Genomic DNA, 24,861 nt, shown 5'->3' on the forward strand with positions numbered 1-24,861 from the left:
TCATACTGCAGGCAAACAGTTCTCCCTTGTAGCAGAAATGTCATACCTGTGGAATGTGCTCCTCCTTCTGTCTACATTCCTGGGTTCAGGCTCACAATATTGTACACACCCTTTAGTTTGTACAACAGGTGAGAGCTTCCTTTGGTCAGTTGCTTTCGTCTGGCTTGTTTGTTATTATATGATCTTCTTGTGCTCAGATATTGAAGTAGTGTTTTGTTGTTTTAAAATAAACTTTGGAGGATTTATACAACAGATCTGATACGGTTTTCCATCTTGTTACTTGTAAAATGTAAGCTATGGTTTAAACATGAAACCATTCAACAGCTTGGTCTGTGGAAATAGAAGCTAGTAAGATGTAGGGCTGCAACTAACAATAATTTTCATAATCGATTAGTTTGCCGATTTTTTTTTTTTTTTTTTTTTTTTTTTTATTGCTTCGATTAATCGGATAATAACCTTTTTACAGTGTCGTGTATGATTTAGTCAATGTGTAAGGTTTTAAAAAAAAAAAAAAAAGGCAATTTATTCTTAAAGATCTATATGCAGTGGTAAAAATAATCAACTATATGGTTAGGGAGCAAAATCTGTATTCCACTCTGAGAATACCAGACAGAAGAGCGATATACAGTATATACTAGTAGAGGTTGAATCTGGTAAATATTATCAGACTTGGAGATAACATTTTTTTATTTAAAGAAAGAAGACTGTTCTTAAGACAGAACTGAAATAAATTATGTGAGGCAGACTCCTTTGTCATAGACAGGTGGCTTGATAAAGGCTGCCTGTGCCTGCTGTCACTTATACTGGCCATACAAAAACACTCTTACTACAAAAAAAAGTAAATTTTTAACCACTTGCCGACTGCCTAACGCCGATCTACGTCGGCAGTCAGCCCCTCACAGGCAAAGTGACGTAGGGCTACGTCACTAGCTTGTGAGGGTCTAGGGAGCGAGTGCGTGTGACCAGCGGACCCGATGTCCGCCGGTCACTCGGCGATCGGCGGGGGAGAGGGAGAATGTCAGGCAGCTTGTGTAAACAAGCCACCTGTCATTCTCCTCGCTGTAAAGACACTGATCACACGGATCTAGTATGTAGATCCGTTGATCAGTGTCCTTACAGCTCAAGCCACAGCCAATCACAGTAGAAAGCACACCCCTAGGGATACACACAGCCCCTCCCTCCCAAATAAAGTAAACCCCTTCACTACCAGTATTTTTACAGTAACAGTGCATATGTATAGCACTGATTACTGTAGAAATGTCACTGGTAACCCCAAAAGTGTCACAAATGTCAGTCAAGGGTCCGATCTGTCCGCCCCAATGTCGCAGTACCGCAAAAAAATCGCAGATCGCCGCCATTACGCGTTAAAACAAAAATGACAAAAATCTTTCCCTTTTGTTAGTAAACGCGATAACTTTTGCGCAAACCAATCAAAATACGCTTTTTTTTTTTTTTTTACCAAACCTAGGTAGCATTAAACAAATTGGCCGAAAATGTTAAATTTTGATTTTTACATTTTTTTTGGGGGGGGAATTTCCTATAAAAAAAAAAATGTGAAAAATATTATTTTTGCAAAATTGACGCTTTTTTTGTTTATAGCGCATGATCAAAAAATCGCACAGGTGATCAAATACCACCAAAAGAAAGCTCTGTTTGTGGGAAAAAAGACGCCAAATTTGTTTAGGTACAGCATTGCACGACCGCGCAATTGTCCGTTAAAGTCACGCAGTGCCGAATCGCAAAATACCCCCTGGTCGGAATGGGGGTAAAATCTTCTGGGGCTTAAGTGGTTAAGAACGTTTTGTTCGATTTTTCTAATCGCTAGTGGGGTCAAATCTACGTTCGTTTTTGACCACAGTGACAGTTAATTCGAAGGAGCAGAATAGAAAACTTCTTGGTCAAAGGAATTTTCAGACGGTGTAGGTGGTTTTCGTTCAGAAACTACATTTATTTTAAAACTGATGAAACCGTAAAAGTAATAATAATATATATAACTTGTATCCTGTAATAAATACACCCAGAAGTAGGATATATACTACTGAATTTGATAATGGACCAATACTGGTCCTCTGCTGCTAAATTTTTGTTATCGCTTATAGCTTACAACCTAGCATTATTCCTGCTTAGAATGGAGAAGGTGGGCACCACCACGGATTGCTATGGAAATAGACTTGGGGTCGGGCGGGTTGCTCTCTTCCTTGTGACGCAGTTTGCTCCCATTAACCACTTTACCACCGGAGGATTTTGCTGTCTTCCGTCCAGGCCACTTTTTGCGATTCGGCGCTGTGCGACTTTAACTGACAGTTGCGCGGTCGTGCGACGCCGTACCCAAACTAAATTTACGTCCTTTTTTTTCCCACAAACCGAGCTTTCTTTTGGTGGGATTTGATCACCTGTTTTTTTTTTTTTTTTACTTTTTGCGCTATAAACAAAAAAAGAGCGTTTATTTTGAAAAAATAACTATTTTTAACATTTTTTTTTATATGAAATTCCCCCCCCAAAAAATGTAAAAACCAATTTTTTTTAAAAAATTTTGGCCAATTTGTTTTCTGCTACCTATGTTTGGTAAAAAAAAAAATCACAATAAGCGTATTTTGATTGGTTTGCGCAAAAGTTATTGCGTTTACTAACAAAGGGAAAGATTTCTGTCTTTTTTTTTTTTTTTTGCGGGACTGCGACATTGCGGCGGACAGATCGGACCCTTGACTGACATTTTTGACACTTTTGGGGGTACCAGTGACATTACTGCAGTAATCAGTGCTATATATATATGCACTGTTACTGTAAAAATGACACTGGCAGGGAAGGGGTTAATTTTATTGGAGAGGGAGGGGTTAATGTATGCCTGGTGCTTCCTGACGTGTGGGGGGGGAGGGGACTGAGTGAGTCATGGACAGATCGGATGTCCAGCTATACTGAACAGTCCGATCTGTCACTCCCTGTCACTATGGAGATCCGCCCGCTTGTGTTTACACAGGCGGGCGGATCTCCACACTAGATCCCCGACGATCGGGGCAGAGCAGCGGCGATCGCCGCTGCTCCTCCCCTGGCCCGACTCCCGCTGTGACTGAAAACAGCGGGAGCGAGCCTTCCCCAGAAGGGGGAGTGTCTGACGACGTAGTACTACGTCGTCAGACGATAACGAGCCACTCTGCCGCAGTAATATTACTGTGGGCGGTGGTAAAGTGGTTAAGGTATCGGAGGGGAGGGTGAAGCGGCCCAGGCTGGCCAGCAGAGTTGCAGTCAAAACGGAGGAGCCCTGCCATTTGCAGCTGTTAACGTTGAAGTTTTATGAATGTATGTACCATGATGCATGTTTTAAAAATGATTTTGACTTTCTTTAATCATGGATTGTTTGTACCTTTTTTTTTTTTTTTTTTTTTATACCCTTTTTCTGAAACGTATAAAAACATTCAAACAGAAGTAGGATATACAGGCATTTTAACTAGGAGTCCGACATGAGGCTGAAGGGTGGAAGGGAGATAAAATCTTTTTATATTAAAGTAGTACTAAGTGCCGGTTCAGCTTTCAGCGATGTCAGACATCGCATGTGATTCGCAGCGCACTGCACTGCAAATCACATGCTATGTCTGTTCGATGCTAATTCAGCCATACAGATTGTATAGCTGAATTTGCATTGCATTTGGAACAGTCTCACAGGACCCTTTTGAGTCCTCACCAGAATCAAATCTCATGGGTGTTTACACCTATGCGATCTGATTCATGTCCGAATTGACAGTTCGCAATGCGATATGAAAACTGATCTGGGGGGTGTCGTTAACCTTGTATTGACACCCCCAGCGATTCGCATATGGCATTGTGAACTGCCTGCAAGTCGAGTCATGTGGGAACCCGCAGTGGATTCGCAGGGTTCCCGCATCGCATGTGTGAACCGGCACTAAAAGCTGAGACTTTTTTTTTTTTTTTTTTTTATATGGATATAATCATTTTTTAATAACATGCACAATACTGGTAAAAGCTTACTATAATATGTAATTGTAATGCCTTATATTACCTCCAGTCTATCAACCTCCACCTTCTCAGGGTTCAGATGCTGATCTTCCCTGCAGTCTTTTGTTGTTTAAAAAAAAAAAAGTGTTCTACTTACCTGCTCTGTGTAATGGTTTTGCACAGAGCAGCCCTGATTCTCCTCTTTTGGGGTCCCCCCACAGACACTTCTGCCTACTCTTGCCTTCAGAATGCTGCCCCAATAGCAAGCTGCAAACTTATAGTATTATAGAATGCCCCTATAGTAAGGTTAAAAAAAAAAAAAAATCTGCCTTTTATAACCACTCGCTTCCTGTCCAGGACTACATGTCCCATGAGATATTGCTCCTCACACATTCACAGGTTCTCAGGCACTTACTGAGTTGTATTGTGTGCTTCACTACATTTTTATGATGTGTAAATAAATCATTCTGTATGCAGGCCAACTAATCGATTATTAAAATAGTTGACCACTATTTTCATAATCAATTAATCGATATGTTGTTTAAGCCCTATCCGGGTGTACATCCGGATCTTATAAAAATCATTGCAATAAAGTTATGAGTCAGCTGTTAATTTCTAGTGCAACAGCCTCATTTGATACTGTTTCAGCAACCTATGGAGCCCTTGATGTCAGGGCAACTCTGCTTTACCCTGTCAGGGTTTATCTAAGCAACTTATTATATACCTCCTTTTTATAGATCATAGCTAGGTGTCCCATGGTTCATAATGTTATTGAAGATACACAATTAAAGCAGAACTGAACAACTTAAAGGATAAGATCACCTGTGTACAAAAAACTAAATAAAATAAATGCACATTTGCAGGTACAATAAATGTGCATTTTATCATTTTTTCTTTTCTTATAGAAGCCTGCAAAGCATTGCACCTGCGAAAAGCGCATTGGGGATGCAATGCAGAACTCCTTCAGACTGTCTTTGCACTCTGCTCGTACATCATACGGGTACGCAGTTCCACAATAATGGGAAGACCCAATGAACTAGCAAGGCGCTCAACAGCACCCTGGTAGTTTGAGAACTACAAGCCAACAGCTGCCAAAGGCTGTCGGTCATTGTAGTTCTCCCATTCACAGAACTCTGTGAATGAATGATGTGGCTGGGTGGGCGAAGCTGTCACAACAGAGGATCGGCAGGGGCTGCAGCAGCGGTAACATGTTAATCCCTGAATATGGGTGTAACCTGTTGGTTACAAAAGGTGACCTTTTTATCCTTTTAATAATTTCTCAAAGCTTAAGTTAGAAATTCTTAGTAAATGTTATCAAATCGCTCATTTTAAACCTTCCAACGTTTCCTGAAATGTCTTTCATTTATACTGTCTACTGGTGCATGTTACATTCAAGGCGCATATGCCTCTGGTGATGGCTCTCACAATTGCCAGTGTGCTTATGTCTGTTCCCAACCAAACTTTCAAGTCCTGGAGTAGCTGGTGTCATAGATCAGATGTGTAGCACAATGGCAACTGCACATCTAAATAGAGCATTGGTTCTTAACCTTGTTGGAGGTACTGAACCCCACCAGTTTCATATGCGCATTCACCGAACCCTTCTTAATTGGAAAAATAAAATATGATTTTTTCAAATTCAAAACATAGTTATATATTATTTTAGATGTATATTTATACATAGGTGCACAAAATGAACAAAACCATTAAAACATGATTTTCACACAAAAACATAATAATGAATATTTACTGCAAATCAGTGATAGGCAGGACTGATGAGCTGCACTGATGGGTGGAACTGGTGAGCTGCACTGATGGGCACTGATAGGCAGCACTGATAGGTTGAACTGGTGAGATGCACTGATGGGCACAGATAGGTGGCCCTGATGGGCACACTTATAGGTGACATAGATGGGCATTGATGAGCTGCACTGATAGACAGCACTGGTGAGCTGCACTGATGAGCACTGAATGGGGCATTAATAGGTGGCACCAATGAGCTGCACTGATAGGTGGGACTGGTGAGCTACACTGATGGGCACTGAATGGGGGCACTGTTAGGCGGCACTAATGAGCTGCACTGATAGGCAGGACTGAAGAGTGGCATTGATGAGCTGCATGGTGGGCACTGCTAGGTGCCTAGTGGGTAGGCCTCATCACTAGACCACCATCCCCCCCCCCCCCCCCCGCCCCCCACTAGATCACCATCTTCTTCCACCACCCCTCCCAAACTAGTTACATTTCAGATTAGCCAATTCTGCAGTTCACATATTAATTTCATATAGCTTACCTTGAAGCTTTACAATTAAGCGCCAGAGCCCAGAAAGTGCCAGTATCTGCTTCCAGTCTCAGGACCCAGACCTTCCTTCCCCCCGCCACGGCGACGGCCACTGCACTTTACCAACGCCCGGGCCGGTCTCTGGATGACGTCACGTCGCGCTCGGGATGAATCTCCGCCCAAGTGTAGGGGAGGAGCGCGCAGCCTTGGCACACCGCGCTGCATAGTAGCCTAGTGCAGTGCACATAAGCATCAGTCATGGAGGCAGTGTCCTTTCGGGGGGGGGGGGGGGAGGATGCCGACAGGGATTATGATTGTCTGTTGTGTCTGGACTTAGGTAGCCGGCCGGCGGCCGCTGATGTAAAATGTAGCCTCCCTGCTGACTTTACATTGGGCCTAAATAGTGGTAGGGGCCTGGAGATGCAGCTCCAATAGCCCCTACCTTAATCTGGCCCTGCATGTGAATCACTCCGCCAGGACCGGGCTCTGTACTGTGGGGATGTTCTGTATTTCCATGATTACGGCACGGAGCGGAAGGACATGCCGAAACTGGAGAAATAGTCCCTGACAGCGAAGTGGTAGTAGCGGAGGGTGTGCCGAACCCTCGAAACTGACCCACCGAACCCCTGGGGTTCGATCGAACCCAGGTAAGAACCACTGAAATAGAGGTTATGATGGTTCCATCTTCTGAAAAAGGATTGGAGGGTTTTACTTCTGCTTGTCTTTTTAGCTGAACTATAGGCAGATATAAGGTGCAAGTAAGTAAGGTTCTCTTGAAGTGTCAAATTTATTTTTCTTTTTAATGCAAGCAGTGTTTAGGGTCTGTATTTGACTTGCATATCAGCCTACTGAAGTTCCTGTACAGCAGAGCTCAGAGTAGGAAAGAAAGAAGCAGGACAAGGAGCCAATCGGTTCATGTGCTGTCGAGGAGCATGCAGATGAAAAAGAAAGCAGTGACATACAGATGAGCTCATCACTGTTCTGCATCTCCTTTGCTGTTAAAGAGGTTGTAAACTCGTTTGAGTTATTTTTTTTTTTTTTACACCCTGCAAAAGAAAGACATAATGAGCTAGTATGCATCGCATATTAGCTCATTATGCAATACTTACCTCAGAACGAGCCCCCGCCGTGCCGCTCACTCACCTCTATGACGGGCGACATGTCTAGTCGCCCGTCTTCCGGGATCGCGGCATCCGGCCATCTGATTGGCCGGAGCCGCGGTGACGTCACTCCCGCGCACGCGCGCTAGAGCCGACAGTCACGGCACGGGGCTCTGAAGGAACGGCACGATCGGCCGTTCCTTCAGAGCGCATGCGCCAGTGACGTCACTGGCGACATGTAAGGTAAATATCTCCTAAACGGTACATGTTTAGGAGATATTTACAGTACCTATAGGTAAGCCTTATCATAGGCTTACCTATAGGTACAAGTTGTAGAGGAGGGTTTACTTCCTCTTTAAGTGCAGACTGGGAGTGGGTCCAAGACAGGTTGGGCTCCGAGGGAGTGATTTGAATGATGGCGGTTTAATCCAGAAGACTGAGGACATTTAATGGCAGAGGGACAGTACTGCAGGTAACTACTCTGGATTAACATTTTACATTTGCAAAAACTGCTTTTTGTAGGTTTTGATTGGCTGGCTGTTTTTTTAAATGTATCTTTATTTTTATTTTTTACTGCAGTTGTGCCTTAAGTGATAAAACCTTTAACCACTTTACTGCTGAGTACCGTAGTACTACTGCGGCAAAGTGGCTCGTTATCGTCTGACGACGCTGTTTTCAGTCACAGCGGGAGTCGGGCCAGGGGAGGAGCAGCGGCGATCGCCTCTGCTCTTCCCCCGATCTTCGGGGATCTAGTGTGGAGATCCGCCCGCTTGTGTAAACACAAGCGGGCGGATCTCCCAAGTGACAGGCAGGGTCAGATTGCAGGGTTCAGCATAGCTTAACCCTGGATCTGTCCTTGTGTCACACAGTCACCCCCCCCCCCCCCACACGCACACACACGTCAGTAAGCACCAGGCATACATTAACCCCTCCCTCTCCAATAAAATTAACCCCTTCCCTGCCAGTGTCATTTTTACAGTAACAGTGCATATATATAGCACTGATTACTGCACTAATGTCACTGGTACCCCCAAAAGTGTCAAAAATGTCAGTCAAGGGTCCGATCTGTCCGCCGCAATGTCGCAATCCCGCAAAAAAAATCGCAGATCGCCGCCATTACGCGTTAAAAAAAAAACACCAAAAATGACAAATCTTTCCCTTTGTTAGTAAACGCAATAACTTTTGCGCAAACCAATCAAAATACGCTTATTGTGATTTCTTTTTTTTTTTTTTTACCAAACATAGGTAGCAGAAAACAAATTGGCCAAAAATTTTTAAAAAAATTGGTTTTTACATCTTTTTTGGGGGGAATTTCATATAAAAAAATGTTAAATGTTATTTTTTCAAAATAAACGCTCTTTTTTGGTTTATAGCACAAAAAGTAAAAATCGCACAGGTGAACAAATACCACAAAAAGAAAGCTCTGTTTGTGGGGAAAAAAGGTCGTAAATTTCGTTTGGGTATGGCGTCGCACAACCGTGCAATTGTCAGTTAAAGTCGCACAGCGCCGAATCGCAAAAAGTGGCCCAGACGTAAGACAGCAAAATCCTCTAGTGGTAAAGTGGTTAACATTTGGAATGTTTCCATCCTTCATTTGCCTACAGACCTTTTAAACTCTTGTTCCGAGTTTAAAAGCTAAAATATATACATTTGTCTTTCCTTCATTGAGGGACACAACTCCTGATCTTCTTAACCATTGGTTTATACTCCCTGCCCCCCACCACCACCCCTGGTCTACAGGAGTAAGACACTAGGCAGAAACAGTCTGGCTATGCCTATGGTCAGTTCTAGGGGGTATAGTCCCTCTCTCTGCTATAGGTACTCAGTTTTTTTTATGCCTAGTCAGGAGTAGGGGCCTAGTTCCACCCTGAGTCGCAGCGTACCCCCTGGCTGGCATCACCTCCACCCCGGGTGGGAGGTAATCTGTTTGGAGTGGCAACCACCTGATACCGTGGTATGGTGAGTAAAATGTCACCCCCCCCCCAAACTCTATGGCGGTCTCTGGGTGGACGTGGGCCCCCTCCATGAAATAGTCAGACCCTAGGCTCCCCTGGTTTTTTGGACCTACCAGGCCCCCCTCAGCTGTCCCCTCCCCCCTCCATTGCATGTTCCTACCTCAGGGGGGGGGGGGATATATTACGGTCGTTTCCGTAGGGGCCACCATTTTCCTGTAGATTCTGGCTCAGCTTTTTCTCATTGTAAATTGCATTCGTTGTCTTGTAGTCCACGATCGCTGGACAAGCAAGGCAGACATTGGACTCTAGCTATGACCCAAGTGTTTTTTCTACTGCCTGTGTCAGATCGTTTTTCCTTTCTGATGCACAGAACGTTCCTGCAAGCCTCCTGAGCGGTTTGGTAATGTGTTTGGGGTCTCTTGTAGGTATTCTTCACTCGCTCTGCTGGGACTTGCATACCGCTAGTGCAGCGGTGCAATCACGTTTTTTGCGACCCTTTTAAAGTGACACTAAATCCTTTTTATTTTCAGTGTAAATGGGAGTCCCCAGACATAATTTTCACCTACAGACCCCCTCAGTGCGGCTGCGGGACCCTCTGGGTCTCCAGCCCCTGTTTGTTTTTACAGCAGTTTTGGAAAGCCTGGTGTCAAAAGTTGATTTGGTGCTAAAAAGCGCTGCTAGCCATAAGCGCCCTTTGCCTTCACCTCCATCTGTAGTATCCTCAGATTCTGAGGCAGATATGGCCGCCGCAATCGCGCCCCATCTTGATGGATCTGTCATCGCATTCTGAGGGCGTAGAGGACATGTCCTCATCAGCCGCCGCGCGGGAAAGCGCATTGGTGGAAGCGCTTATAGTTTCTGTGCGAGATTCTTTAAAAATGGCAGATGAGTCTGCATGGACAAAGACTGCTACTCCCAACCATGCGAATACCCTGCGTATTCACCGGTGTTTGATTATAATCAAAGGCCAAGTGTCGGCTCTGGCTATTTATTTCCAACGTCCTTTTAGCTACGCATACCCTGATTTACACTTTTATTTAGGGGGTGCGTCATCTGGCTCCTCCGAGGCGATCCCCCTCTGCCTCTGTGGGATCTGAATTTGGGGTTATCTTCTTTAAAAACCTCAGTTTGAGAACATTGGAGATTTCCCTGGTCATGTTATCTCAGAAGGTTGCCTTTTTGGTGGCTATCCCTTTTACCCACAGGGTGTCTGAATTGGCGGCATTGTCCTCCCGTTCCCATTATCTGGTGGTCGACAAAGATAAGGTGGTACTTTGACCTAATCCGTTGTTTCTTCCTAAGGTGGTTTCTGATTTCCCTTTTTAACCACCTCAATACAGGGCACTTAAACCCCCTTCCTTCCCAGACCAATTTTCAGCTTTTAGCGCTGTTGCAATTTGAATTGCGGTCATGTAACGCTGTACCTAAACCAAATTTGTGTCATTTTTTTTTTCCCCCACAAATAGAGCTTTCTTTTGGTGGTATTTGATCACCGTCAGGTTTTTTCTTTTTTTGGTGCACAAATAAAAAAAGACTGAAAAGTTTGAAAAAAAATTTTTTTTTGTTTAGGTTATAAAATTTTGTAAATAGATGTTTTTTCCTGCACTGATGAGGAGGCACTGATGGGGTGGCACTGATATGCAACACTGATATGTGGCACTGATAGCACTGATATGCAGCATTGGTGGGCACTGATGGGGGGGCACTGATGGGGGGGCACTGATGGGCACTGATAGGCAGCACTGGTGGGCAATAATGGGCACTGGTGGGCGGCACTGATAGATGGCAACAACGGCACTGGTGGGCAGCACTGATAGATGGCATTGGTGGGCAACACTGATAGGGAGGGCACTGGGGGGGGGGCTCTCTGAGCCCTGCTTGCCATCCCTGGTGGCCATAGTGGGCATCCCTGGTCGTCATGGGTGGGCATCCCTGGTGGCTTAGTGGCACCTATCCCCCCCCCCCCAGGGTTGCACTGGTAATCAATGTTCTGATTACCAGCACAGAACCCCCCCTGTGATCAGTGAGTAATTAGAAATACTCACTGATCACCCCCGCAGCAGCACCGATCATCCCTCTTCTCCTCACTGACAGGATCTGTCAGGAGGAGAAGAGATCGAAGCCGTTACAATGGCTCTATTTACATTACATGATGGCTGTGATTGGACACAGCCGTCATGTGATCAGGAGGGCCAATCACAGGGCCCTCCTGCCGAATGATGTTGCTCTGTGTCCGAGGGACACAGGCACATCGAGATCGCGCCGCTGTGTGTGCCCGAGGACGTTCCGGAACGTCCATTCAGAAGGACGAGACTCCCGGCCGTATATGTACTATGGCCCGGGTGGGAGGTAGTTAATGAAGACATTGTGCTGCCTTCACTCTGTCCTAAGCCCAAGCATCCCAAGGAAATTGCTTTGCATTCTTTGGATGTGGTTCGGGCAATTGGAGTCTACCTGGCGGCTACTGAATCTTACAGAAAATCAGACTTTTTGTCCTTCCCGAAGGACCTTGTAAAGGATTGGCTGCGTCTGCTGCGACTATATCCAGATGGATCAGGCAGACAGTGGTTTGGGCTTATTCACTAAAGGGTCAGGCTCCTCCCTTCCCGGTGAAGGCGCATTTTACTTGGAGCGCTGAGTGCCTCTTGGACTTTTCACCATCAGGCGTCAGTGATACAAGTTTGCAAGGTGGCAACTTGGTCGTCCGTGCACACATTCACAAAATTCTACAAGGTAGGTGTGTTGGCATCTTCGGGTGCCTCTTTTGGCCACAAGGTTTTGCAGGCTGCGGTCTAAAAGAACTTTTTTTTTTTTTTTCCAGGTGAGCTTTAGTTGTTCTTGGTCGAGCTCCTTGTTACCTGGTTGGCTATGTTTAGCCTTTGGTTAATTACGTTCTTTTTCTGTGTTGTTGTCTCATCTCTCATGCAAATACTGCTTTGGGACGTCCCAATGGTCAAGAAGATAAGAAGCTGCGTCTGTCAATGAATGATAGAGAGAACTGGATTTTTAACTTGCAGTAAAATCCTTTTCTCTCTGAAGTTCATTGACAGACGCAGCACCCGCCCCTCTAATTATGAGTGGAATGTGGTTGTTTTTTAAACACTGCTTGCAACGAAATTGAGGGCTGTAGCAGAGTGCGGGGTTATGCCTGAAGGAATTGCCCCATAGGTGTGGTGAAATTTTCCTGCCTAGTGTCCTACTCCTGTAGGGGGCAGCATAACCCAATGGTCAAGAAGATATGAAGCTGCGTCTCTCAAACTTCAGAGAAAAGGATTTTACAGGGAAAAATCCAGTTTTTAGGGTCTGTTGGCTCATGATGCAGTGGGGTTGTGCTGGCAGATGCTTCCAGTGCAGCTCCAATTCATATTCAAGGCAAAATGCTTTGTTTTCAGTTGTCAGGTCACACCACAGCTTTACTGAATGCAGTAACTTTTTTGTTTCAGCAGGCAGGTTGTATCACAAAGCACTGCATCCCAATGCTGCTGCAGTGCATAAAACTGTTAAAATTATTTTTCTGTAAAGTTCTGTGAAAGAAACAAAAAGGTAAATGGTGCGATGGATGAGCATGGCACAAACCAGTGGCTTGTGCGTTCAGTGCAGGTCACTGGTGAGCACGGGCCCTTAGAGAATGTTGGATTCTTTCCAAACCGGTAAATTACTGATCGATAAACAGACGTGTGTTTTTTTTTTTTTTTTTTTTTGCGCTTAGTGGGATTTACTTATACCTAGAGCTGCACCTATATCTGATTACGGATAACCTGTTTGGTGGTAGGATGAAGCTGCAGTCTGAAAACATTCCTATTGTCATGCATGTCTGGCAGGTAACTGCAAAAACTTAAAGGATTTCCACATTTCATATCAAGTCCTTGTAAAAACAAACCTTCATTTCTGTAGGCTCTGATTTGTATGAGAAGAGCACTTTCATGTTTTCGCAGGGTTGTGTCTTTTGCAATATCTGTACATCTTTGTTTTGACATGTTTGAGACTGCGGCTGTGTTGAAACAAACTTATTCTTCGTGCTTTTCATACTCCAGTATGACTAGATGCCAGCGGAATTGTCTGGCACGTGTACAGACAGCATCTTTGCTTACAGATTCATAGAACAAATCTGAGTAATGTAACGTCTACGGTAATTGTAAAAGGTATCTAAGCTCGAGCACAAAAAAATTATGCAATTTACCAGCCTTTAGATGTGGTGGCTGCATTTGATTTTTTTTTTTTTTTTTCACAATCTGTTGATTTTGCTTGGTATATTGGTTCATATGTGATATATGTAACCCAAGATAGCATTTATAAAGTCAGCATGTTCATTTTGATCACATTGATGTGGTTCCCTTTATTGAACCGCTGACTTTTGAGCGCAGCAATTTATCACACAGATTCCTAACACAATATTTTTTCTATTGTAGTGTTTGCAGATGTATCTATAGGTCACTAGTGTAGTAATTTCCACTGTATTTAGGTAAATGTGCTTTTGCGGCTTCCTAGACATAACGAGCAGTTAACCCTTGGAGTGTGGGCAAAACCCTTTCACACGGGCGATCTGATCAGGATTCAGGTCCGCCTTTTCAGACGGACCAGATCAGAAGGTCTATCCATTCCTTTGGACGATCGGGTGTAAATGGGACTTGTATCCATTTACACCCGCCTACCTCAAGGTCCAATCGGGCCCGCTAAAAAAAAATATATGCAGGGCTGCGTCCTCTTGGGCGGACTGCATTGGAGGAAGACAGAGTAAACTGACAGCGATGTCTGTTTACTCCCCGCTACCCATAGAGCAGAGCAGGGTCTCTCCGTGTCCGCTCTGCATAAACTGAGCCATCACAAAACTTCCCCACTCTGCTCCGATCAGCAGACAGATCCTATGCTGCTAGGAAGGTACATTGCTCTCTTAAATCCCCACACAAAAATACTTGTTGAACCTGCCAGTGACCTGCTAATGCAGCTTCCTGTGATGGTGTCGCTATGATGCAGCACTGCTCCTGAATTGAGGGTAGCCACTCTAATGTAGGCTGTGATGGTTGCACTACAGTGGAATGAAAACATGTTGCAGGGGTCATGGCTGTCAGCATTGCACAAGCCTACTGCTTTCTGGATTCATAGCACTGCTGCTTCTGTTGTTGAAACCCCTCTTGTGGTAGCATTTGGGGCACAAAGGAGGATTTGGCCTATGCTGGCCATACACTAGTAGATTTTCAGACCAGAATATTCATACAAAAATTCTTTTGTAGATTCCATGAATTTACGACTGTCGCTCCAATAATTTTACTTGCCGTTGACATTCCATTCCATTTTTAAAATGTAATTTCTGAACAAAAACCACAGACTGTCTGGAAATTGTTTGATCAAGGAAAATTTTCTATTCTGTTCCTTTTGAATTTTCCTGTCACTGCTGCTGAAATTCAACATAGATTTGACCCCAATAACAATTAGAAAATGTGAGCATGCGTATGGAAAATTTTATACGTGTATAGCCAACATTAGTCATGAAGGTGAAGTACGGTAACTTTATTTGGTAGTTGGATTGGACGGTACTTTAGTTGTACATTAACAGAACAAAAGGGACCAAATATATTGGGTCAAGAACACTTGGCTTAATATACAGTATATAAAGAGAATACGTTTTTTGCACTTCAACAAATGAGTATTCAATACCCATAGTGCCAGCACTTTGTTAAAAATAGGAACAAAATTTAAAGCCAAAAATCGTAACTGAGCATAAATCTAAATAATTATAGAATGAGTAAATGCAGCCTTTGGGTCTTCAAAAGGGCCAACATTTTTTACCTTTTTGGCGCTCTGAGTGTTTGAATTGTTCAGATTTCGTTGATCTGATTATGTCTGCGTGAAAGGACCCGAAGGCTCGGTTCACATCTTTGCAGGCCGTGCGTTCAGCAGTTGTGGATATGGGAATCGCATTGATACCTGCAACCATCCGCAGCCCGAATCGCACTGCTTTTGCGAGACGCATGGGGCTGTCATTCATTCTGATTCGCACCCTCATGCATCTCAGCCCGCAGCGTGATTGAGGGTGCGGAAACCACAGGATTAAAAAGACCACGTGGTTTCCCTGTGTCCGCGTTTTTAAAAAGGTGCATGCACTTTTTGTGTGTGTTTAATGCGGCACAGAAGACCATTCAAATTAATGGGCTTCCGTGCCCGAGCAAATGGGGAATGCACTGCCTGCACTTGTGTGAACCGTGCCTAAGTAGCCAATAATGATCGTTCTTAACCAGTTCATCTTTTTGGGTGTGTATATAGTACATCCAAAGAGTGAAGGGTTAAAACGGAAGACAAGTCCACTTCCGCTTCTTTTGATTTATACCTGCACGTAAGTCTATAATGAGGAGACCTATACTGTACCTACGGGTATGCCTAAGTGGTGCACAATTTACTTTGGTAGCAGCTAGTGATGTCACCAGCTCATGCTGGCATGCCACCCATTGAGAGAGCGGCATGATTGACCTCTTCACAGCTTGGCCATTTAAGCTTCTGGAGCCCACGAACCCAGAAGACCAGGTGAAGATGGAACGGTCTGTTTAGTTAGCTGCTTTGGAGGGTGTTGGGGCCAAAAAGACCCCCAGTGTCTCCATAAAGAGTACATGTCACCTGCCCAATGCTAACCTAGAGGGGTTTGTTATTGTGATAGCAATAATGTTTAAATAAAAAAATTAAAAGAAAAAAAATTAAAATCTCAATTTAAAAATGAAAACAAATGGGTGTCAGTTACAATTTGAAAATACAAATGTATGTAAAGGTATCTTCAAAAAATGTCAGCATGAGAACAAGAATTCCAGCACCATAGATCAGTTAACTTATAAACTGATGAGCTATAAAGATTTTATTAAAGCATCGCCTCTGGAGATTTTTGGTACCATCAAAGTATGCACAGGGATAGATGTAATCTGGCCCTGATGCCCCATTGACACCTCCTGTGTTTTTGTAGCTTGAAGCTGCAATATGTTAAACATTAAAAATCACCTTGAAATGGTTTTGTTCACACAAGGCTCAGGTGCCTGTCGGGCAATGGCGTATTTTCAGACAGATTTGAGAATTGTTCACCCCATAGACTTCTGTGTGAGAGCCTGAAAAATGCACAGAAGCGCTTGTTACACCGGTTTCTCAGGCCTTCCCATAATAAGTCTCACCTGAATACACTATGCCCCATGTAGCCTGAAGCAGAAAAACGACAAAATGGCTTTATCCATAGGTGTGATCATGCAGTTGGAAAATAAAGCCAAAACCAGCACCTCCCACAGAGGCTGAAGAAACCAATGATGAAAAGTAGAGGGTGGCCCCAATCAGACCACTCCCATTTCTTACAGTAACAGAATAACTACAGATTTCTGCACAGCTGGTGCACAAACCAACAAAGATTTCCTGCCATAAATAAGGCTGTGGCTATTCGAATCCTAAAGGACGACACATGTATGTGTGCTGCCACTAACATGTTCTGATCACCTGATCAATGCATTTTGGAAGTCTTCAGCTCCCTTTGTCAAAATAATGCTGATATTCTGGGTTCTGTAAGCTCCAGAGTTTTTGTATTTTCATACAAGTAAAAAAAGTTAATTTATGGAATTTACATCCCATATAGAGATTCTCTCCCCCACCCCCCCAGGAAACTCTGCATGAATTGGGTGTCTGGACCACTTGTAGTTGTCTTCGGTGTCCGTGCCCCAAATACTGAAGGCTGTCGATGTGAAGTACCTACTAAAAGCATCCCTGTTGCTAGAAGGAAAATCCTGAACCAGAATCGGGCGGATTAAAGTGGTTGTAAACCCTGCAAGACAATAGTATAATGTGCTAGTATGCATCTTTCTTGCTGTGTGCAGTGGTTTTGTATAGAGTGGCACTTAACCCCCTCTCCTGGAGGCCCCCGATGTGCTGGGCTGTGTGCATCCATAAACCCATGTAGCATGACTGGACCCTGCTCTCTTCACAAGATTTTATGGACAGCCAATGGCTCCTGCTGTGGAGTCTTCTGTGAGACGAGGGGAGAAGAGCTGCTGCAGACGGGCACAATGTTGGATCGCGAACGGAGGTAAGTGTTTAGGAGGGGCTGGGGGTAGCAGCTTTTGGAAGGTTTTTTACCTGGATGCAGAAAATGCATTCATCTTAAAAACCCTTTGCCTTTTATAACCACTTTAATACTTTCTTGTCCTGTGGGCAGCGACTTCAATTTTTACTCTCGTGCAGAGCTAAAGATCATCCGCTGGTATCTGACATTTCTGGAAGTATTGGATGCTGTGTTCCTCGCTCAGCCCTGGTTCCACCCACTTGGCACAACTGTTCTTCAAAATTAGAACTGCATTTTTTACATTTTCTTTTCTTTAGTTGGGTACATCTGTGTTCTGTATTTATCACTTCATGTTTAATGTGTTGTACAGACAGATCTGTTGGATGGTGTAATCGGCAGCTGATGTCTGGCATGCTCATTGTGCTGGTATTTGATGAAATAATTGTTCTATCAACAAATAGTTTGTGGCTGCTGAATGTTAACCCTCTGCCTGTGGGTACCTTTATGCTGCTGTTGTAAGCAGAGATGCATGAATACCTCAGTTTGAGGACCTATTCACACCCAAGTGTGATAGGACTGCATTAGGAGGCCATTCCAGTCTTGCCACATGACAAGGCAAAATGTCTCGTCTCCTACCTGGCCAGTTCACACCACCATTGCGATGTTGTATGTTGAAAAGGACAACATGAAGTTTTTTTTTTTTTTTTGTTTTTTTTTTTTCCTTTTTTTTCCACCCCCTTGCAATGCGGCCAATGTATTGAATGTCAGTGTGACATTTAAATTTTGTTTTTAAAAATAACAAAAAAATAATGTTAGCACTGCTGTCTTCCTACAGCACACAAGCCGCTGCGTTCGAACACAGCCACTGTTGTGAACCAGCCCTAAAGTCTAGTACACACAACCAGAAGTAAAATACCACTTTCAAAACGATCGAACGATAATCTTATTGTTAGTACACAAACTAATTATTCTTGTGTGATACCAGATTTTTATCAGTACAGTATTTGTCCAAAAAAAAAAAATCGGAGGAGCGAGACCATGCTTACTTGGAGATGAAAGAATAAATTACATAACACATTACAGGCGGTCCCCGGGTTACAAACATCTGACTAATGGCTGGAATACACGGGCTGAATATCGCCCGATCATTCGACTACCGACTTATGAAAAAGTGTTCCTTGGTCAAAAACGTTGCCAACATACACAGGCCGAATATCACCCGACCGTTTGACCGCCGACCATCGAAACAGTGCATGCGTGATGATGTTCTACAGATTTCAAATGAACGACCTTAACACCAACGTATAGAATATCGTTCGTTCGCAAACGAGACAGAATTTTTCGTTTTTTTCAAACGGGATTTTTCGTTCACAATATCGATATCGGTCACTGATGGCTGGGCATTAACGAGTAGAACATCGGCCGATCCTTCGCTGAACGGAAATTTTCGGACGATTTTCTTATCGTGTATTCCGGCCATTACAAACCACTCCTACCTTCAAACGGAGGGAGACAACCGGAAGTGAGGGGAAATCTACCTCTAGGAAGGAAAGTCACTCCTGTAAGAGTTCTCATGGGAAAAAGGTGTCTCCACTGAAGCTTTATCACCCATCCTTGTTTCCACAAAAACCCAGAATTTTCAAAATCCAATTGTGACAGTGAGGTAAAATCTTCTTCTGAACAAGGGTGCACACAGCAAAACAAACATTACAGGGGGTGATAACCCTTCCCTATGCTATCCAAAAAACTTAAACCATATTCTTTTGGCTGGAGCTACACTTAAAAAATGTACCTGTTGTGACTTACAAACACATTCAACTAAGGCTCGGGTCACACTATTGCGATGCGGGAAGGCTGCGAATTCGCAGCCTTTTCCCGCATCGCACACGCACCCCCGGCAGTTCACACTGCCATATGCGATACGCTGGGGGTGTCAATGCAATCTTAACGACACCCCCAGTTTGATCGCATATCGCAGTGCGATCGTGCAGTTCGCACAGGATGGGATCGCACAAGTGTGAACCGCTGTGCAATCCGATCCTGATGCGGCTGCAAAAATGCCTCCTGTGCGTGTTTGCACCGGGTGCGATGCGAATTTAGCCATACAAACTGTATGGCTAAACTCGCACCGCACAGCTGATCGCATGTAATGTCGGAGCAGTGCGCTCCGACATTACATGCGAACCCGGCACTCGCATGAGTGTGAACCGGGTCTTAAGAACAAACCTTCAGACCCTATCTTGTTTGTAACCCCGGGACCGCCTCTACATCACTTTAGAAAATGTATTCTGTCGGACCAAGTTTTTGTAAATTTGGGAACCTTCATTTTTGATATGAGACTAGCATGCAAAAATCAGAAAAAGGTCATCATTCGATATTCTCATTGTGTGTATAAGCCATAAAAATATAGCCATCATCCCAATGGTCATATGTGCATCTCTGCTCCAATGGTGTTTTTTTTTTTTTTTTATCGTTCTACTTTAGATGCAATAACTACAGAACCTTCAGTCTCCATTCACATCTTGGTGTCCCGGATCGCGATCCGGTTACACCAAGATGTGAACGGAGCCTCAGTGACCCCACTGTATCTTTTCATTGCTGTATGAAAGAGTACACAGCCTGACTGGGGACACCTTCATGTGCTCCCATCTCCTGTAAGCTGCCTGATCACCTCCTCTTACAGCTTGTAGTTTTTAAACATGTCATGCGTAAAATACTACTACTGTACTTTATCTGAAATAAGCTGACTGGCTCATTCGGCACTTCCTTCCACTCTGTTTGATATGTGCAGAGCAGGACTAGTAGTATAATACATAACCCATATTTGAGGCATTATTATTAAATACAGTTAGTTGCTTTCAATTTGTAGCTAGACAAACGGCAATGTGCTTAAAGTTCTGATTTTAAAGATGAGCCATACTTGCCCATTGAATGCAGAGTAATTGCTTTACCATGTAACAGCCCCTCTTTTTGCTCCTGGTACTTACCTTCCAGTTACTCCCTTGCTGCTTCGTTTCTTCACCAGAGTCCTTAGAAACACTGCTTCCAGGGAACACGTGGTCTCCTCCCACAATGCAATGTACTGCTCCTGAGCAGGCAGTTGGAAGTCCGGAGTGCTGGCACATAGAATTTGAGTGAATAGAAACCAAGTACCAGCTGCAAAGGAAGCCTGCTGTGTAGCATACCTGTTTGTCAAGGGAAAATAGTTTAAAAGAGAGATATATAGATATAGATATAGATATAGATATATATATATATATATATATATATATATATATATATATATATATATATATATATATATATATATATATATATATATATATATATTTTTTTTTTTTTTTTTTACTTTTCGGATGCCTTTAACCATTTAAAAATCACATACAATCTGGTGGCAAAGTGGAGCTCCACCCAAAAGGGGAAATTGCGCTTTAAGAACTTGTTCTCCCACTCCTCTTAAACAATTGGCACTTTTGAGGAGCGGGTACCCGCTTCTCGCTTTCGTTCCGAGCGCCGCGGTACTCTGCAACGGAAGTTCTCCTTCCTCTCTTCCCCCTGCAGTCTTGGACACTGACAGGTCCCAGAAGACTGCATCCACCACTCGCGATGCACAGCGCAACTCGCGCATGCACAGTGGGCACCTGGCTGTGAAGCTGCAAGCTGTCACAGCCTGGCACCCATGGTAAAGATGCCGGGGACCAAAGACAGTGGTTGAGACCGACTGGGCTGAGCTCACCGCTGGATCCTGGGATAGGCAAGTGGCTGTTTTTTTTTTTTTAAAAGTACACTTTTTTTTTTTTTTTTTTTTTTGTTGCGGCTGCTTTTTTTTTTTTTTTTTTTAACCACAGATGACGAACTCCTCTTTAAGCATCAATTTACAGTAAATAAGAACAAATCTTCTATCTGCAGTTCGTTTTCCTTCATGCATTTTGTTTCTTGTTCAGGTATACTCCACGTTTTCCAATGAAGACTATGACCGACGTAATGACGAGGTGGATCCGGTGGCAGCATCTGCAGAGTATGAACTGGAGAAGAGGGTGGAGAAAATGGATGTTTTCCCTGTGGAAATCGAAAAAGGTAACAGTGCTAGCTTACATACACCTCCTTATATTCTGCCTTTTAATACAAACATCAAGCAAGCGGTATAGACATATCCTTGGTGCCTAAATTGGTCTGGAGGATGGAACTGTTAATCCTCTGCTTTTGTGTAGTTTGTATCAATGACCGTACACAGAAAAATTGGTAAACCAACAGATGGCGACTTTCCAAACGTGTTTTCGACTGATACCCCAATGTTGCTTGCATATTTGGTGGATATGTTGGCTAGCAAAGATGTATGTGTGATGGTTGCCAATTACTTTGATGACAAAGAGACTATGCCATCATTTAGGGCAGCCATGTATGTGCATACCTGAAAGGAAATATTAACATTAGTAGATCTGAGCGTGGTTGCTCTGGGACCCAACAGGCTCGTCCTCCTGTCTTAACTGATCCTTCTTTGCAGTGCACGCATGCAATGAAAGGCTTTGTCTTTAAAGCACACCCCTTATGAAAATGCATGGTCTGCTTAATATGCAAAATTGCACACAATATTTTAGGAGAAAAAATGTCCTTGCCTTACACTTTACCTTTTTTATGTGGTGTTTATTTTGGTATATGTCGTTGTTGGACATATTTCCCTTCACTTGCTGTATCTGTCCCCATCACTGGGACAAGAGGAAAGAACAATCCTTCCTGTCGGGAACAAAGATGGCTACAAAAACCTAACAAAGGTTCTAACTTTTCCATTTAAAAAGCCAGTTTGTAATTATGACAGTGTGGTCTATTTATGCTAGAGCAGTGTTTCTCAGCCAGGGTGCCATCTGGGTTGTCTCAGGTGCCGCAAGCAGGGGACCCAGTTTGCACCATGGCAACACAAGATGTTGATCCTGGGCAGACGGGCTAGTCTCCAGCATTCTAACAAGCAATGATGCTCTAGAACCAGGACCCAGAGTGTCATTTGTTGCTATGGTAATGGTTGACTGCTCCCACGCACCAAAGGAACGCATAACTGATCCAGGGCAGATGCCATGCAGGGTCCCCCACAGCATCCAGGAGAACACTGAAGTCCACATCCTCCACCTCCTGCCCTCTGCCATGCTGCGGGTGCCAAAAGATAGGGCTCTGCTGTGATTTGGGGTCTCTGTGTTTTCAGCAAGGTGGTTGCATGCATTGTCCCATGCTCTGTTTTCCTACTGATAAGTAACATTTTAAAAGGGGTGCATCAACTGAAAAAAGGTTGAGAGAAAAGCTGGTCTAGAGTATATAAAACATGCATTTTCTAGCAGTGGACAGTTTTCTCATGTTGTGTTTTTTTTTTTTTTCCTGTGTCTTTTATGTTCAGGGGACTGTGGCCTTGGCATCAGTATCATTGGAATGGGGGTTGGTGCAGATCAGGGCTTGGAGAAATTGGGAATCTTTGTAAAAACTATTACAGAAGCAGGAGCAGCTCAAAGGGATGGACGGTACGTAAAATTTAATTTATGTAATTGTCTAATCTATATAGATGGATATACAGTAGATATTTTATGATTTATTTTGTGCATGTTCAATTTTTATTTTGTACCCTTTGTACAAGCACAAAAGCTGTGATACCTTCTGGGTGCCCAAAAAGTCTTACCATAGATTTGAGATGAACAGCAAGCGTCCCCGTCCCCCCCCTTTTTTTTTTTTTTTTTTTTTTCTCCATTGTTAATGAAAAATCAGCAACCATATTGTAAAGCGCTGCACAAACTGTTGGCGCTATATAAATCCTGTACAATAATGTCTTTGAAACCAGGTGTCAGTCCTGGCTGACCAATATCAACTAGGAAAGATCATCTGACAGGTGTCAACTCTGACCGGACTTATTCCTATAAGGCTGGGTTCACACTGCCGCACAGAGCGGCTCACAGCAGGGGGTCTGATTCAAGTCTGAATTTTCGGCTGAATTCAGACCTGAAACAGACCAAAAGACACACATGACTTCTGTGTAATTTGCATCAGAGCTGCTCTGGGGATATGTGAACTGGCTCCATAGAGAGCTGGTCACTATCTCCTGACCTACAAAAAAAATAAATTAAATATACACCTTAAATGTATATCAAGTGCCAATAAAGTGATCTAAAATGAATAAAGAAGCTGAAAGTCCAAAATATAAATAAACCAAAGTTCAAAAAGTCTTTCACATTATTATCCGCTATTGAATTCAAGTCATCGTATACCAAGTGGTTTCTCACATCACCACTTGTGTAAATGTGTGTTCACCACTCCCTGTATATATTGCACTCACCAAATACATATGCCTCTCATAAAATGAGCTGCATAAATTGCTTATGTAGGTTATGGGGGCTTCCCGCCTTTCTTCAAGCAAGCCAGACAGCAAATCACTTCTTTCCTTTGCTCCATCATCATGTTTTTAAATGAAGAAAAGGGTACTAGCATAGCGCAATATTTGCATATCTTGTATAAAAGGACTGAGCACCAAGCTAAGCTTAAAACTCAAATCACCCAGCGCTCTGCACTCCCAATAGATGGTGTGCAATAACACAGAAACAATTTGACTCAAACAGCTGCCGCCCAAAACAACTCAAAGAATAAATAAAGGTGCGTATCAATCATAAAGGTCTTAATCAATATGCACAAGCAGCGCTATGACCATATTAAAACATAGTCTAAAAGATATAAATAACTCTAAAATCACATGTCACACATAAAATAGAGCAAAAGTCCAATTATGGAAAAGTCAGTCACTAGAGTTCTTGCGGGGTTCCCAGTGGGGGGTATGTCTCCGGTATGGAACATAAGTAGTCAGTATGTCCCTCCACCTCACCACGTGTAAAACACCCAAAGTATACACGCTTACCAGATCCCTCTGCAATATAGGCCTGTAAGGATAATGAAATCACGTCTGGACCATCCAGATAATCCGAGCTCTGTGAGCCCTACTCACGGCTGCGATATCCTCATAGACGTAGTGCATAGGAGGGAGTAAAAAATGCACATAGAGAAAGAGAAGTACCGCTTGATACAATATGCATTTCTTATTACGTTCTCTCCCCCTCACCCATTACACTCATATCAAAAAGGTTAAAACACAGCATGTAGTCAAACAGTGTCGGCACCACGGTCTGTCGGCCGCTTACCGGTCTCCTGCCTGATCGTCAGCGTTCCGGAAGTTCCCGATCTTAGCCGAAGTTGCCGTACAGCGTACAGTTGCCTGGGTGACCGCGCAAGTCACCGACCTAACGCAATTTGTCAGAGGACTTCAACGGAGAGCGTCTATGTGCATTTTTTACTCCCTCCTATGCACTACGTCTATGAGGATATCGCAGCTGTGAGTAGGGCTCACAGAGCTCGGATTATCTGGATGGTCCGGACGTGATTTCATTATCCTTACAGGCCTATATTGCAGAGGGATCTGGTAAGCGTGTATACTTTTGGTGTTTTACACGTGGAGAGGTGGAGGGCCATACTGACTACTTATGTTCCGTACCGGAGACATACCCCCCACTGGGACCCCGCAAGAACTCTGTTAGTGAC

General features: G+C 43.7%; 1 protein-coding gene across 5 annotated transcripts in view; it reads left to right on the plus strand.

Moving 5' to 3' along the window:
• LOC309557535 (neurabin-1-like) overlaps positions 1–24,861 on the plus strand; it is a 224,713-nt gene that overhangs the window by 44,778 nt on the left and 155,074 nt on the right. For all 5 annotated transcript variants that reach the window (XM_082260296.1, XM_082260292.1, XM_082260294.1 and 2 more), the window contains exons 3-4: positions 21,246–21,378; positions 22,685–22,805. In XM_082260296.1, coding sequence (XP_082116422.1) covers positions 21,246–21,378; positions 22,685–22,805 — 254 coding nt within the window. The remainder of the gene's footprint in view (positions 1–21,245; positions 21,379–22,684; positions 22,806–24,861) is intronic.

The sequence above is a fragment of the Pelophylax lessonae genome (assembly GCF_965119305.1).
Source record: "Pelophylax lessonae genome assembly, chromosome: 6".
NCBI classification, from domain to species: domain Eukaryota; kingdom Metazoa; phylum Chordata; class Amphibia; order Anura; family Ranidae; genus Pelophylax; species Pelophylax lessonae.